The sequence below is a fragment of the Pleurodeles waltl genome, chromosome 1_2 (genome assembly GCF_031143425.1).
Source record: "Pleurodeles waltl isolate 20211129_DDA chromosome 1_2, aPleWal1.hap1.20221129, whole genome shotgun sequence".
NCBI classification, from domain to species: domain Eukaryota; kingdom Metazoa; phylum Chordata; class Amphibia; order Caudata; family Salamandridae; genus Pleurodeles; species Pleurodeles waltl.
Genome location: NC_090437.1, coordinates 593,313,263 through 593,331,286, shown reverse-complemented (window position 1 = coordinate 593,331,286; position 18,024 = coordinate 593,313,263). Strand labels below are relative to the sequence as shown.

Below are 18,024 nucleotides of genomic sequence, written 5' to 3'. Positions count from 1 at the left end.
CGAATATTGCAGGGATGAACCTTATGCGTACCGAAAATCCAAACAGGAATAAGAAACGTTCATTGCCAGTGCCTATAACTTCTTCTTTGCTATCCTGTTTTAGTGGCTCCAGAAAGGACGTTAATGAATACTATTGAAACCATTCACAATCAATTAATTACAGACAAACTACCTTAGTTGTGATTCTAGAAAAGAGTGGTTTAATATTTCATAAACCATTAGCTGCTGTTTTTGCATTTGCATTTGCTGCATTTGAAGTAAGAGGTGGAGAGGAATCATATGGAGTACGACGCGTGGCACCCAAACTGTTTTGGTTTCATGACAAACTGTTTTGGTTTCATGATCAAATAAGACGCTATTGCATTTAGTTGGCTAGAAATATACTAATTAATATGCTGTTCATATTTGTCATGAAAACATTTTTGAAAGTATCATCTGGCCACTAGAACTTACAAGAAAATGCACCTGAAAAATATTAATCCAATGACTTAGTTCTTACATGAGTTAGTGGTGAAACCTATTTGTATTTCACAATCTGCCATTATATTTAAGATAGTGTTTTTTTTTAGAAGTTCCTCGCAGATACCTGTTTGTCTCAAAAGAGTTAGATTGTTTTGGCTGTGTGGGACCTCAACCTTAAACTGAGGTTTCTTCCTCACCACAGCTTAAAAGTTTGGGTTCCTATATTAATAAAAATGGCGAAGGTTTATTAAATTGTATCCTAGGAGGGTCCAGGCTCCATCAGGAGAATTGAACTGATTGAAAATTAAGGTGGAGTACCCCAATAATTATTATAGAAAGGACATCTTATAAAAGGTGTCTTTGAGTACTTCAAGATTGACCTACTCTGACTACGAGTAGTCCTGGAGTTTTAATATTCTGCCAGACAATTAACCCCTGCCCTCATGCCATAGCTACACCAGGTTTGATATGGATCAACAACCGCTATATGTAAAGTAAGATTGTGGCCCAAGTCTCCCCCAAAGAATGTTATTACATTTGTGGCGAGGGTGTACTTCAGATTAGTGGTGCAATCGTCTGTTCTGCCCTTGTTTTGCTTATTTGAGAAAGGCGTGGTTAATGCCTCGGTGGGTGAGAATGTTCAGGGGGGCCATGGCTCTGCTATGAGGACAGCATGTTTTGTGGTTGCTAGATCCACGTTTCATAACAAAATCTGGAAACAAGTGGGTCTCTAGAAGGGTGACTAATTTCGAGATTTGGTAAGCACTGCAAGAGTGGGATGAGATGTTGTAGATTTCTAATGTGTAGTCATGTTGATCATTTGCCTAGTTTTAGCAGAATTGTGTTTTGTATTCTTGTACTGGGTATGTTTCAAATAACCACGTTAATTCTGATTTGCCTCCTTTTGTGTATACATTTCATTATGTAAGGTTTCAATCAACCACACATCCAGCCCACTGGAATCATTGATTCACTCATGTGGTTTAAGTTAAGAGGCAATGCATTCTAGTTCAGAACTACCTCATAAACAAATGATTAAGCTGCAGTCCCACAACCTTCCAAAACAATGTTTGTAGACCATTGTTCCTTACCAAGAAGTTCACGTTATTCATTCCATACTGCAGAGGCTCCTCGCTGCTTCCATTGGCTGATCCGTTTGAAATACTGCTTTGAGGAGTTCCTATATGAACAAAATATGACATTATTGCAAGGGCATTCATCTCACATTTTTACATTTAGGTTAAAGGCTTTAATTATCTATAAAGTCATTCACTATAGTTGAAATGGATCACATTTAGAAACATATAAATAATGGTCTAATTATATAACACATTTACCAGAGTTTTATTCGTAAATAATCATTTGTGAATATTTAGATCTCATTTTATTCACATGAAGGTTTTATTGCTTAAAGATCCCCAGGGACCCATAGGGTCTCAGGAACAGCACTTTGTGATTGCTGTCCCTTTGAGGGTTTACAAACTGCACATTATATTTAGGAGGTTGGTCTCTTTGCATGCAACGGGGATAGACACACGATCTGGTGAGCAACTAATTTAAGGATTTAAAGCACAAACTCCCAGTATGTTGTCCTCTTTATCCTATTCATGTTCCATCTGGTCCATGATCTTTAAAATGGTAGGGTTGACAAGTGATACAACTTTATGAATATTTAAAGAGTAATGATAACAACAAAGGAATTCTATACGTATTGTGTGGCAGTGAGAGCACAGTAGGGTAGGAGAGAAATACCTGGGACCTTCTCTCCCTGTCCCTCACATTAGCTCAAGTCATCAACTATTATCTCCCCTTTTGAATAACAAAAGAGATAACTTGTAGATAATGGAAAGGGGAGGGAAAGACAATTAAAAACATAAATGAAAGTGCGTTAGATAAGCATTTGCGTGTGTAGAAGAAGATAAGGAAATAAATTAATCTTATATGAACAGTACCATTCATAAGAATATTCACTTTATAAGGTCTTGTGTCCAGACTTGTGGTTTTACAACTCTGTTACATCTTCTATTGTCAGTGACCAATGGGGCAGCAGAAATATGCTGGGCTACATCTTTGATGCTGGATAGGAAACTGGGAGTGTCATCAGCATTCTTCTCTGAATGGCACAGCTCTACTTTACTTACATCCCATCATTTTCCCAGCGTTTCCTGCACTGTCTCCAACTTCTTCGATCAACACAGACAGTAGGAACGTGGATGACTGACCTTGATGCAAAAGGCTTCGTATATTCACTTTCACTTTAGCAACCACCTGAAACTCGTGAGGTCATGTGAACTTGTTGACCTCGTATCTAAGTTTGCCTGGAATGTGGCCAAAGTGTAATGTCTTTTGAGACCTTCAGACTGACCTTGGTGAAATCAGTGCTTTTGACTCCCCACCCACTCATCAGTGAGGGACACATATCTGTGTTGGGAGCATGACTCCAAGCAAAAAGAAAGGTGAAAATGCAATGGTGGAATTAGAGCACTGCAGTACGGCCACAGGAGAAATTATATAGGGGAAACCAATGGTCTTCCACAAGTCTATCAGCCGGCAACAACTATATTGATGTGCTCCATCAAGTATCAAGTTTGAGCAATTCAACTCGCTTGATGAAATCATCCACCAGTACTATCATCCAGGACAGGGTTTGGGTAATGTGTTAAAAGGTCCTATGACAGTGGTTCCCAAACTTTTTTGGCTCCCTTTATCTATTGGCCGTTGGCCACGGCTCCCCATTATGCTACTTTTTCTTGGCAGGTGGGGGGATATAATCCTGGCCTCAGGAATACTTCCATTTTTATTCCCAAAATGATTGGGATAAAGCTGTTGAAGGTATTATAATCGCAGATGTAACATAACTATCTGAAGTTGTTTTATTAAACAACTGTTATAATTTTGTTAAGTCAGAAAAAATACTCTTCAACAGTGGGGTTTCCACATGAAAAAATTGTTTAACCACTTTTTGCTTTAAAGCAATTGCCTCTAGGCTTGGGGCTCACTCCTGGGAGCCAAGTGGACAGGGAGATGAGTAGGGAACGACATAAATAATTCTCATTGGTACCTTACATAATATCACTGCAGTCAGTTGTTTTCAGTGTCCTGACATTTGGTGTCTTGCGAATGAATGTCAAGATACAGAACACAGGGCTCAGATATCACTATGATAAACTATCTTTTTATATTTCAAGAAAAACATACTGGCCACTTGAAATGGAAATATAAATGTGAATGCACTCAGTAACCTAAAGTACCTGTTTGGTACTAAAAAGTGCAATTTCTCTCCCATTAAAAGTATTGACCACTTCAGAGAAGTCCAAGTACTAGATATTTCAATTTGAAGAAGTGAAGGTACTCTGTACTGGATAGCGCCATTTAAAGGACTGGTCTGTGATTTTCTAACATAAGAAAGTAAAACATATCCAGATAGTGGATGAATCACCAAAGGCCTAACCCAGCAGAACACCACAAAAACACTGGATGAATTCAAAGAGGCTGCATCTATTGTTAAATGAAGAGTATTAAAAATGTGTGTATATTAAGTGGATGGCAAGAGGCTGGTCAAGCGGTGCCATTCAACCACACTGTTACCTATTATTGTTAGAAAGAGCAAAGACGGGGTAATAAAGGTGTTTATCCAATTAAGTAATGTGTGAAGCTTACTATTTAAATCTGTATCGGCCTCTCGACCAAACAATACTGAAATTAGACCAGATTTTTAAGCTAAACTTCTCCAGTGGACACAGTTACTGGGTTAAAAATGTTTCAAAATTAATGTACACCCCAGACAACTCCAAATCATCATGCAAGCAGTTTACCGTCACCAAATGTAAACTAAACTCTCTTTCATCCTACACATTTCCCAACTAATAAAATAAAAACTTGCCTGAAACCAAAGACTCTTTCCTGCTGACTCAGGCCATTATGCTACACTGGCAACACGCTGGTGCCACTATCGTTGTTTCACAGAGCAGCACACGTTTACACATACAGCAGAGAGAAGTAGGCAACTGAAGGTGGACGCTTATTAGCAGTGACTGGCGACAGCCTAAGTAAGTGTGGATAAGCTTAGTGGCGCAATTGCAGGTTCAAGAGAGCACCTCCTGTGCATGACAACTTCCACCAGATAGGAACGAGTAGATCTGGTTACTTAAACTGGAGATATTACTTAAAAATAAGACAGGCCCTGATGGTACCAGATAAACAGAGCTTAGAGTTGTAATTTCCCCAAACTCCTGCGCTCAAAGCTGTGCACACTCAAGTGTGCTCTCCAACCCAGAGGCTCTCACTGGCCAACATTTTGGGTAAATGTAATCCTCAGATTGCCAAGTGTTCGGCTGTCGTGCTTCTAACCATCAGCCAGTTCTGGTAATGTATCCCAGCAGAATGTTGTATTATGGGACATGTATTTTTTTTTCATTACAGTTGTGCGCTGAAAACCCCTGGCAACAAGCTGCCGTCAAATGAGATGTGCTGACTGGCTGAGGGTTTCAGACATGGCACTTTGGGCCCAAGTGCTGTTTTTTTTATTACATTTGCTAAACAGTACCATCACTGACCGAACAGCGTTCATACCCACCATTAAATCAATTCTTGGTTAAACTGCTAATCTTAATTACTGCCCAGTGACGGAGGCTAAAGCTAAAAACAGTATTAGTGGAAGGATGGTTAGTTCACGATCATCACAAATACGAGTAATGTGTCGACCAGTGATCTCAATTCTCTGCACTTATTCACGTGCAACCCAAGCTCTACTGAAACAATTAAAACTATCAGCAGTCATTAGAACTCTTGCAAACTCTTCCTCAGATACAGGGCATCAGAGGCGGGCACACCCCGGGATGTGGAAACTTTATAATTTCCATTTACAAACTGAATTATTTAACTGGCACTGAAGGGAACCAGGTTGTTTCTGTTTTGAACCATATAATTTGTGTTTCTGGCACCCACTGATGCATCTGTTGTTTGTGATCTTGTTCACAGTGCCACCTGGTGGATAAATCACTGCATTTAATGTCACCAAGTTGTTTAAGAAACCTAATGGTATAATCTGTTTGTAAAGCCAACATGATTCCGTTTCCTGTAAACGTAGAGGAATTAACCTTATTTAAACGCTAAATGCATGTGTCAAGCACGTCCCATTCGGGTTCTATGTGTCTTGCACAGAATCCTTTCTGCTGGCATTAAGCGAGCTACTTTACAGCCCAAGTGGTTCTGAAACTGTATGCTTGGTGTAATCTGTTCACGGCGCCCCTGGATAGCTTTGTTGGCGCACCAGGGTGCCGCGGCGCACAGATTGGGAACCGCTGTCCTATGAAGTCAATGGCTAATATGGACTAGTGTTTGTCTGTACGTCCGTGTGAATTTAAGGAGGCTTACAATTGCTGCAGTGTGTGACACCGTTGTTACACCAAATACCACTGTAATCAGGAATCAATATCACATTTTATGGGTGGCCAACGCTACTTTTTGACATTGTTTCATGTTTGGCTGCATTACGCTAAGTTTCATGTTTTCTGAGAGCTTCCTTTTGAGTGCCCAGCTGGCTGGAATCATATGTTCTGGAAAAAACAGAGGCACTAATCCAAAACACTACTGCAAGGCTTGTTCTGTGTGTATTGATGTCTCGGGCTTTGTTTACGATTTGGAGAGCAGGGTGAGGGCTGCCTTCTCTTTATGCTGGGCACCCAAAAGAACAGTGACTTATTGGACTACTGCACTATTTAAACATATAGGTATGTGCTGAAACTACTCTAGCAACCCCATCTATTACAACTATAATAGGTATAGGTTATTTAACAAATTGCTTCTCCAAGCGTCTCATGGCTCCCTGAAATTTACCCAGCTTCTCACCACAGCTCCTGCCAATAGTGGGTAGATGCTAAAAAATGGTTGTCTTTTCAAAGCTTACCTGATGAATACAAAATATTTATTTTCCAATCAGGTTTAAAGCAAAGACCATCGGTGTCACCAAGGTTGGTGTTGGAAGCACTAGGGGCATTATGTACTACTTACTGGATGCAAAATACTGATCACAATTTCTGACCAGTATTTTTGCATCCAGGAAAGATTTGTAAGAACCAGCCTATGCACTTTTGGTCGGTTCTTACAAATCCGAATCCTAGTGGGTCAGAATCTGACCCACCTCAAGCATATTAATAAAATAGGTTGCAAATTGCGACCCACTGGGCACCCAAATGGACCCCCGCCCCAGGGCTAAAAAGCAGTTTTGTAAAATTTTCCCCACGATTCCCGGCGGATCCACAGACCTGGCAAAAAAAAATAAAAAATGAAGCGGGCCTCCTGTGCTTTGTTTTTTTGAAGTCCCTGGGTGGACCAAGTGTGGGGGACATTGTTTTATTGTAACGGGTTGGCCACCCAGCACTTTCTGTAGCCCCAGGGACCATCACCTCCTGGGGGCTTATTTCCATTTAAATGTGGGGGGGTTGCCCGGCTCCCCCTCTAGCCCCGGGGACCACCATCTCCCCAGGGCATAAAATAAAATAATGTAGGGAGCTGTGCGGCCCCGCGTAGACCTAGAGACCACCACCTCCCCGGGGCATTCATCTGATTGTGTGGTGGGGGGCAGCCTGGCACCCCTGCAGCCCCAGGGACCGCCACCTACCTGGGGCAACTTTAAAAACAAAAAAATGGAGTCTGTTTCAGACCCCCTAAGGCTCATACTAAAAGATGATTTTACTATTTGTAAATGACAAATACATTCTTCTTTTCAAATTGTGCAGAAATATGTCATTCTAAGTATATCACACATCAAAACCTGAAAAACTCTCTCTCACTCTCTTTCTCTTTCTCTCGCACTCTTTCAATCTCTTTCTCTCACTCACAAACCCACTTAGACCCTTACACAGCCACTCACAGACCCACTCAGAAACTCACGCACCCACCCACAGACCACCACCCACCCACCCACCACCCACCCACTCAAACCCTTGTGCACCCACTTACAGCCCCACTCATCTCCTCACTCACAGACCCATTCAGACACTCATGCACCCACTCAGACTCTCACACAACCACTCATAGACCCACTGACACACTTATGCAGCCAATCGCAGACCTGTACAGACACTGACGCTCCCAAGAAGACACTGATGCAAGCACTCTCACACCCAGACAGAGACTCTCACGGCTACTCACATCCCAAGATACACCCTCTTATACTTATTCTCACACCCAGAGAGACAGGCTGCCGTCAACTCCCACCACACATGGCCAAAGAGCCCTGCGCAGTATGGGGATGGGTGGTTAGCGGGGTTGGCTGCAGGCCAGGCCTAGCGGGCAACCCCTGTCACGCATGGGTAAAGGCCCTGCACAGTGCAAGTTTGGGTACTTATATCCTGTGAACAATTGCTAGTGCGCATGACCTTTGGATTAACGTATAATAATGAAAATTACTACACATTTAAGAAAACATAATAATTCACTGACAAAACAAAGGTTACAGAGACTTTATAGTTAGGAAATAGAATTAAAAACATAGGAATTCACTTTAAAAAACCGAGGCCCAGATTTATGCTAAAGTGGTGCAGCACGGTGCTGCGCCAAAAATAGCAGCGCCATGCTGTGCCACTTTTAAAATGCAGGGGTGCGTCATATTTAGAGGAATACAGCGCACCCCTGCACTGGCGCTGAATTAAGCTGCCTAGCGTCAACGCAGGCATCCCTGCCCCATAGTGCAAGGGTGTCTGTGGTGAGCGGATAGATTGTTAATGTGCAGGAAGGTGTCCCTTCCTGCACGTAAACAATCTATAATGGCGGTTTGGCACTTCTATGTGTGCTGCAAAATGTAGCAGGTAAACAATCTATAATGGCGATTTGACACTTCTAAGTGTGTGGCATTTTGCAGCACACTTAGAAGTACCAAAGCGTAATTTTGAATGATTGTTTATGTGCAGGCATGTAAACAATCGTCCATGGAATTTTGCTTCTTCTCTGCGTGCTGCAGAATGCAGCAGAGATAGAAAAAGCAAAAAAACAAGGAGGAATAAAAGCACTCTTCGTTTTTCTATGCCACAGGGGTGGCATTAGTTTTTGGCGCTGCCTCAAGTTTATGACAACTCGTAAATCTGAGGCAGCGTCAAAAGCAATGGGCGTTGCGGTGGAACGCCCACTGCAACACCCATTACACGACCCTCTGTGGCAGAAAACTATGTCAGAGGGGCCCATATTTACAAGGAGGCGTGACGCCACAAAAAAAGTGGCATTACACCTCCTTGTAAATATCGAGCAGTGCTTAGCGCCACCGGAGCATCACAAAAAGTAATGCTCTGGTGGCGCTGGGGGCTCTTAAATATGCCCCTAAGGGTTCAAGGGACATTATTGCTAGGCTCACATTTTAAACGTACAAAACCATATAAATTCACCCGTTATAGTTAGAGTTAACTGAAGTAACTATAACTCATGCCCTAAGGTAAGTATAACTCGTGCCCTTGTCATGCACTGCTAAATACTCAACAAATCATGGCACTCATGACATCTTGATAATATCACAGTAACATTTAGATGAAAAAACTGCATGGCGTGGGCGCGAGTTATAGTTGAAACCTGCCCTTCTGTGGCACAAGGGATGCGCCCATCCTTGAGCCGTCGCATTACATTTGCAAGCGTGATTAGAGTAGTGCAGGGTCTTCTAGGCCCCTCCTGTCTCACATAGCCTAGCAAACATCCACTACACAGTGACAATAGCAGTGTTCTCGATGGTGCTGAGAAAATAACGCCTTGCTGCAGCTTTTCACTCATGGTTGGAGTAATTACTAAACATCCCCAATTCGAGGAAGATGGGGGAGAAGTCAAAGGAGATAACGTGATTTCCAGAGAATCACACATTATGCTAAATGGGGAAGCTGGGAGTATAAACCAATTCTCCTGGCTACACAAGCAGCTCTTGTGGTACCAGAGCGCATCTGCTCCCGATGAATCAAAGGTTTTATCCTTGAAAACAAAGTTCAGGCGGTTGGGGTTGGGGTGGGGGGCAGACACTGCACCCGGAATCCCTGCATGCCCTGTGCATTGTTACTACTTCCCCGACCGTGGGCAGGCGAGTGATGTGAGACGTCTGCACCGGCTTTCACTGCAGGTTGGCAAAATGATCCCACACTCAGCATAACAGTCAGGAAAGAGGACCAAAACAACAAGCAATAATAATTAAACAGATCCCTCCTTAGAAAAAAAAAAAAATTAGGCATCGAGTTTATTTTACTGAAAAAAAGAAGCAACAATGTGCTTCCTTAAAAATCTCTAGCGCCGATTGCTTCATATACAACTCTGGCACACCCTACACAAAAGCCTGAAGGGCTTCATCGTCCAGGTGTAGCTAAGAGGTGGCTTGGCACCTCCCGTTAACCTTTTCCATGCCAGGGTGTTCGTGCATTCATAAAGCTTCTGGCAAATGCCCACTCTCTAACAAGGTAGTAGCTCTGCACACGTATATGGCAGCGCTGTAAGGATGAATACCTAGGTGAAATCAATGGTTCTTTATGGGTAACTAACGCCTGGATGGGGAATGTGGTACCTGGGTGGCTCTAGGGATGTTGCTATGAAATGGTGGTGGATAAGGAATGGATGCATGGGTAGATACCCGCATGGGTTTTGAAATGGTTTGAAAGATGATCCTGGTAAGGGGCCGATGAGAAGACGTATAAGTGACTGGGGCGGTGGTGGATGCATGCGTGACTCGATGGATGCATGACTGGAGGGCCCTGCAGTTAAAAAAGAATATTTTTAACCAGGTGAAGTGGGGCTTGGTGATTGCATTGGGGGGGAGAGGATGGAGTGATGGAAGGACGAGAAGATGGGTGGGGTGATGGTGTATGAATGGGTGGATGTCAATCTAGGTTGATTACTGGCAGGATGAAGCGGAGGTTGGTGAAAGGGCGGGTTGCAGAGATTTGGTGTTCAGGATGTTCAAGTATCATTAACATCACTGTCCTATAGCGTGAGATCAAACCCAATGGAGAAGGGGTTAACTGCACTTTCAGAGGTGACACTGGCCCTCGCCCGTAGCCCTCCCACTCGTGCATCGCACGGAATAACATGACGATTACAATGCCCATGCAGGGTGACATTATAGTTTCAGGTCACAGGGACACGAGGCTGTCATTCCTGAGTAACAATTTTAACAAGTAATGCATTCTGAGGGCAAGAGTCCTGGTTTACTACCAATAAATCGATTGTAAAAGTTTAGTAGCATGATTGTTTTGAAAAGAAAAGCCACAACAAGAAATACCACACCTACATTGGCATCAGGTGATATTGTTGCACACACAGAAGATACAAACCAGCGCGAATGGCGAAGAAGCCACACCACAGGCCTTGGGGGCCCTTAGGTGTCTGGCCTCACAGTTTCATCAGCTACCCAATCAGCAATGCACAAACGCACATGCCCACAGGTTCATCCATCAATCCATGCTCCAAACACCACCTATCAACCATCCATGCAGGGATTCATCCACTCACCCCTCACGCATCCATCTACCCGTCTCTCCATTCATCTTCAACCCAACTTCCACTTGTCCATCTCCCACGCACCCCAACAGATAGATCATCCATCCATCCATCCATTTATCCACCCCCCAACCCACCCATCCATCCAACAATCCATCTATCCACACTAACATGTAGAGATGCTCCCGTGGGTCATTACTAGGTGATGTTCTGTCAGAACAAGAAGTTCTTTCATTTCCGGTGTGATTATGGGTATCGCCAACCGAAGTATCATGGTCATTGTAATAAACGTGCTCCTAGTGTATGCTCTAGATAGAACTGACGCCAACAATCCTTTTCTCAAACACTGCTGTTTTCTTAGGGTCGTGCACGGAGCCACACCAGGTGGGTGGACGCTGCACGGCACTCCCCCCCTCAAGAAGCAGAGGTCGTGTTCTCTCAGTTTGTGAATGGAGCACAGCATGCAGGTGTGCAATGCATGGGCACACACACACCAGGAGCACAGACAGAAACGAGAGCATGGGCCGTGCTTTCTCAGACTATGAATCAAGCCACAGCACAGGAGTGTGCTTCACTCACACCCCACAAACACAGAGACATAGGGGCATGTTTACAGGCCCCTAGAACCACTGGAACATCGCTTTCTGTATTTACAAGAAGGCGTTAAACCACTTTTTGCGGCTTAACGCCACCTTGTAAATACAGCCCCTAAACATGCAGCACTTTGCGTGTAAGGGGCATGTAATGGGTGTTGCTGTGGGCATTCTACAGCAACACCCTTGCATTGTGACGCTGCCCCAGATTTGCGAGATTTCATAAACCTGAGGCAGTGCCAAAATTTAGAGCCACCCTAGGGATGATGTTAGCATGGTGCAACAACAAGAAATGCTTTCATTTCTCCTCGTTTTTTGCTCTAAGTGTGCTGCATTCTGCAGCACACATGGAAGGAGCACATCACCATGGTGCAAGGGTGGCTGAGATGGCGCTCGGCGGCTAATTTAGTGCCGCCACAGGGAGAAACACAGGGATGCGCTGTATTCTTTTAAACATAGCGCATCCCTGTGTTTTAGAAGTGGCACGGCGTGGAGCTGAGAATTTTGGTGCAGCAGCTGTGTTGCGTCGCTTCTAGTAAATATACCCGAAAGTGCTCAGGCTGTGAATGGAGCCACAGCATGAGGGTGTGCAGTGCACAGCACTCACGCACCACAAACACAAGGGAAGGGGCAGTGAATAGAATCACAGCATGCAGCTTTTCAGAGCATGACACTCACCCACCACGAGCACAGACACGAAGCAAGGGGCCGTGTTACCTCAGGTTATGAACTGAGCCACAGCAAGGGGGTGTACAGTGCACAGCACTCCAACACCATAAACATTTGCAGAGATACAAGGGGAACGTGCATAGGGACGCCATGTTGTGGGGTTATGTAAAGGGGGCCCTGCGTGTTTAGCTGCCCTTATGCACTAATCTGACACAATTGAAAAATCACCTAAAGACAGCTGGTTAGTCCACAACATATAGAAACACACACATTATATAAGTCTTTTAAGAGTACATATATGCTTTTGTGGAAAGATTTATACATGCATTCATAGGTTTCTATACATGTACCCTCACATATGCCTATATGTTCATAAATTGCCACATCAACACAAAGGTGCACCTGTACCCAGGAAACTCACAGTCATAGATACACACAGGCACAGTAGACTGTGACTACTCTGCTTTCAAAGGTGTAAATAAATACTGGCAACATTTTAAGTTGCACTTTTGTCAGTCTCAGCCCCCTAGCATCCCCCACACTGCCTAACTGCCGCTCTGACTTGCAGGAGACTCACACATAGCAGAAATAGTGAATGAGGGATTGCAGTGGAATGCATGTACAGATTCTGGCACTTTCCCATCCTATACACTATTATAATTTACCAGGAGCTCCAGTGTCAAATTTCTTGACCTCTTTCATCCTCTTCCGGGCATACACAGAAAGATTATTATAACTCACCATATTTAGTGAGGCACTAGGCTGAACACAGAGTGTTACTACTTTTAACAGACATCAGGAACACCTTAGGCAGAGGTATTCACCTTTGTCCCAGTAGGGACCGCAATCCTAGTCAGGGTAAGTCACACACAATAGAAATTATCATGTTCCCACCCTCTGGTAGTTTGGCACTGAGAAGTCAGGTTTAACTTAGAAGGCAATGTGTAAAATATTTGTGCAATAAATCATGCAATAACACAATGGGAACACCACAAAAATACACCACACAGGTTAAAAAAAATATATGGTATTTATCTAGTTAAATTAAGGTCAAAACGATAAAGATTCAATAAGCACAAGTTGAAATATCACTTTTGCAATGTTAAGAAGAGTCTTAAATCTTAAAAATAAAAACAAACGTAGTGAAAGCAATAAATGGCACAAAAACAAATTACAGCAAGCTCTATCTGCACAAAAGAGAAATGTGCCTCTTACAAAAAGTGCATTAAGGCAGGTTTAGGGGTGCAAGGGTATGGAAAGGAGTAAAATTACACGTGTATAAGCAGGGACAGAGGCAATATGATACATGTAGTGATAGAGGTACCAGGCAATATGTAATGTAAGAGAAGATGCGTTTTGTAGAATGACACAGTAGTGTATGAATAGTCATAGAGAAACGAGGATACAGGAAGAGGTACTAAAGCATTGGCAAGACTGAAGATACAAAGAACATTTGCTCCGATTTGAAAGATACAATAACCAAAAGGGTGGTTAGGAAGGTGGTGACTATAAAAGGGCATAGGTAGAGGCAGAGGGGATAGGGTAAAGGCATTTGTAGATGTACATAAAGTATACGCAGTTGTAGATTTACAAGTGTGTAGGTCTGGGTATGATCAACAGGATAGAGGTAGGGACAGAGGTATAAAGGTATACCTAGGAGTAGATAAATCAGTGTGCACTTAGTGGCAGAAATACTAGAGGATAGTTAGGGGCAGAGGTACACGGATAGAGGAAGTGGTAAAAATAAAAGAACATGAAGTGAAAAAAATATATGTGTGTGGAGAGTAGAATAACGATGAAAAGATAAAGAAGAGAGTGGGAAGAGATGGAAGAAGGAGGACTCACACGGAGATAAATTACACATAAGGAAATTATGTGATCTACAAAAAAAAGACTGCACGTCTTTTTTGACATGTAGGGCTTGCACTAGAATGCTTTAACATCCAGGGAATGCCATTCATTTGAAAGGAAATTACGTAATTGGTTCATGGAGAACGTTTATCCATAATAGGTTTCCTTACATGCATTGTTCTGCAGAATCACTTAAAACCTGGAGCTTGGGAGTGTTCCATTACCTCTGCCGTGTATTTACTAGACTTTGAGGTTATATTCTACATGAGTAAAAAGAGTTATGGATGCGAGGTCACATTTTGTGACTATCTTGCACTCATAAATCCAGCCATAGGCTCTGATGGATCACGTTTACGAGTGCAAATGAGTTTGTGACTCGGGTCCTCGGTGTACAGCTCTTTCTCTAGAGAAAGCACATCCCTGACATGCAAACTGTGCATTGGTTCAGTCTTATGTTTTATCTTCTGCCATTCTCAGCACAATGCAGAATTAAGGACTGGGCTTAAGCAAATCTGTCAATAAATCAGTTGCCTGAGGCCGCTAACATAACAACGATGAGAGTAGACCTGAATTGGCTTTTTAGATAAAATCTACCCTGAGAGTTACATCTATGAAGGTTCTTCAGGACCACACATATACCACCTGCTTACCCGCCCACAATTGCCTCACATAGATCCTTCAGTCACCTCCAGTCCCAACCTTCTGTGATTACTTCACCTGCACTCTGTAGTTCAGGCAGACTTTAGAATGCCCCCAGAGTGAAAGCACACAAATTACATTTGCACGCACAGACCCCAGTTCAAGTGCGCACACCAAAAAAAGACACCAAGGAGACCACTATAAAGATATACTCAGTTGCAATAAAAAATGACATGTGAAATCAGTCTCAGGTTTTTTTCTGCACTACACATATCAACAAAACAATATTACAAAGGAAAATATTGGATTTGATTTGCTATAGATATAGAGAAGGCTATTCGTTTGGTGGGTTTGAAGTAGTGACAATAACAAGATAAAAACATATTTTGTCATTGAGAAAATAAAAAATATAAATTCATAAATATCATTTGTATGTGGATCAAAATATATCAGCAGCATTGATAATCTCCTAAATCAGCATGATTTCTCTATGAAGTCCTAATGCTAAAGACAGCAGTAGTCTACATTACGGGTTTTGAAAGCTCTTCAGTTCATTTCAAATCAAGTTCTTCCTTCCATGGCTCCCCAGCAGTGGCGGCTCCTCCGCTAGGGTGGAGGAGCGTCGTGGCCCCCCCCGCCAGCAGCAACCGCTGCAATTCCTTTCCCAAGAAAAGGATAATAAACCACGTTTATTATCCTTTCCTTGTGAAAGGGGCGGAGCATTGGGGTCATGAGCAGCGAGGAGAGTGAGGGGACAGTGCACTCCCCTCAGAGCGCATGTGTGTTTGGCCAGCCATCTTGGGCCGGCCAAACACACATGCACAATAGGCTGCCTCCAGTCCAGCAACTTTGTTGCTGGACTGGATAGAGCCTGCCCAGGCTCCCATTCTGCCTGGGAGCACCCTGGCTGGGTGCTCCCAGCCAATCACGAAGCTTCACTGAGCATGCCAGTGACCAAAGTATTGGCAGTATGTTTGAATGTATTTATATTATTCCAGTTAGGTCCCCCCCCTTATATACTAATATTTTCCGCAGAACATTGCTGTATTGCAATGCCTTCAGATGCTTATTATGTAAGCCTCAGCAACTTTCGCTCGATAACCCAAGCCTGTACATTAGCCATGACAAGCTGTGGTTATGCACATATTTTTGCAGGATCCTGTTGCAGCACTGCATGACAAGGCAGTTTTGGTAATCTGCTATACTATTCTTCGATGTTTGTCATATCTTGCCTGTTTCCTGTTTCTGTTTATGGTGTACCTCATTATAAAACTCTGTATGCCAGCTTTAATTATGTCCCAGATCATGGATATATAAACTGAACCTAGATTAAAGTCCAAAAGATATTTCAATATTACATGGGACAATAAGGGATTTCATTGGATAAGAAAGATGTGCTTTGAATCTGGCCTTGAATTCATTAAGTTCTCTGACAGCATGCACTTCAGCATGGAGTAAGCTACAGTGGAAGCATCACAGTCAGTCACATGTGATAGTGGTACATGGAAATCTGTCATTGTGCCGCAGTAGAATATGTACGTACTTGATCAAAATGACATTCTAATGTCTGTAGATCAAATATACATTTGTCGTGCTCCTGGAATCCAGACCCGCTGATTGTCCTCACCATTCCTGAACTCCTGAGCAAATGAGCAACGAGGGAACTACCTGAACACAGCAAAGGTCTCACAGGTAGGGGCTTGAGGATTCACTGCATTACCTGGAAGGAAGCAGGAAATCGCTGGCGAGTACGGAGTATGGTTTGGTTGAATATGGCAGTAGTACAACCCGGACTCAGGCTTACCAATTTTGGTGATGTGTGTTGCTGTGATGAAATCTCTATGAATCGGGAATAGGCAAATAAACAACAAATGCAGGGAACACAATAACAGGTTTGAACTAGAACCTCAAAGAAAGCCACAACAACTAGTGATACATTGTCAGACACTATCTTCATGTTTGATAGTTTCTTAGTTGCAGGTTCTAATCCTTCAGTCCCAGAAATGTCTTGAAATGAGGAAGAGAGGAAAAAGACCAGAATACCTGCATTAGGTTAGCAGTACAGTGGTCGAAATTTCCCTTGTCCCCATCTCTAGAGTCTCCAACACAGAATCATCCTACACCTTATCCCATGTTTTGTGTCCTTCAAGTACTCTACCTCTTTGAAGAATTCCTCAAATTTCCTAGGAAGAAGATGTTGCACCTAACTTGAGGGAAACTGCTTAGGACATGAGGTCTGCAGACTTCCAAGATCCTTCAGGCACATTGTTAGAAATGGGGTCTTTGGTTGACAGTCAGGTTACCCCCTGTTCAAGCAAGGACCCTCACTCTAGTCAGGGTAAAAGAGAATCACCCTCAGCTAACCCCTGCTTACCCCCTTGGTAGCTTGGCAGAGCAGTAGACTCAACTTCAGAGTGCTAGGTGTAAAGTATTTGTACCAACACACACGGTAACTTCATGAAAACACTACAAAATGACACAACACCGGTTTAGAAAAATAGGAAGTATTTATCTAAACAAAACAAGACCAAAGTGACAAAAATCCACAATACACAAGTCAAGATATCAATAAAAATGCAAAAGAGTCTTCAAGTAATTTTAAACACACACTAACGCTGTTGGCGTGAAAAAGTACTTTGGGTGCGTCAAAAATAACCCAGCACGGGCGAGTATGCGTCAAAAAGGGCTTGCGAAGCGTCGATTCTACTCACAAGCGGGACCTTGAGTTGTTTCTCCTTTCGTCGGGGTGTGTTGTTTCTTCTCTCCGCAGGAGAGCAGCGTTGTTTGGTCGCGTTTCCGGCGAGCGTCGATTTTCAGCTGCAGAGCCGGCAGCGTGTTGTTTCTTCAGCTGCAGATCGGAGCTGCGTCGATCTTTTCCCCGCACGACGCTCTGTGCATGGATTTCTTTTTCTTTAGGCTGCCAGCTTCTCCTTTCAGGGTCCCAGGAACTGGATGGGCACCACAGGGCAGAGTAGGAGTCTCTCCAGAGACTCCAGGTGCTGGCAGAGAGAAGTCTTTGCTGTCCCTGAGACTTCAAACAACAGGAGGCAAGCTCTAAATCAAGCCCTTGGAGGTTTCTTCTCAAGATGGAAGGCACACAAAGTCCAGTCTTTGCCCTCTTACTCTGGCAGAAGCAACAACTGTAGGATAGCTCCACAAAGCACAGTCACAGGCAGGGCAGCTCTTCTTCCGCCGCTATTCAGCTCTTCTCCAGGCAGAGGTTCCTCTTGTTTCCAGAAGGGTTTCCTAAAGTCTGTGGTTTTGGGTGTCCTTCTTTTACCCAATTTATCCTTTGATGTAGGCCTACTTCAAAGCAAAGTCTCTTGTGAATGTGAAATCCTGCCTTGCC

At 43.3% G+C, this 18,024-nt stretch overlaps 1 protein-coding gene across 2 annotated transcripts in view; it reads right to left on the bottom strand.

Annotated features, from left to right (window-relative positions):
• The window catches only part of LOC138301712 (uncharacterized), a 326,933-nt gene that overhangs the window by 179,602 nt on the left and 129,307 nt on the right, over positions 1-18,024 (bottom strand). For both annotated transcript variants that reach the window (XM_069242229.1, XM_069242227.1), the window contains exon 3: positions 1,554-1,642. In XM_069242229.1, the coding sequence (XP_069098330.1) occupies positions 1,554-1,642 (89 nt within the window). The remainder of the gene's footprint in view (positions 1-1,553; positions 1,643-18,024) is intronic.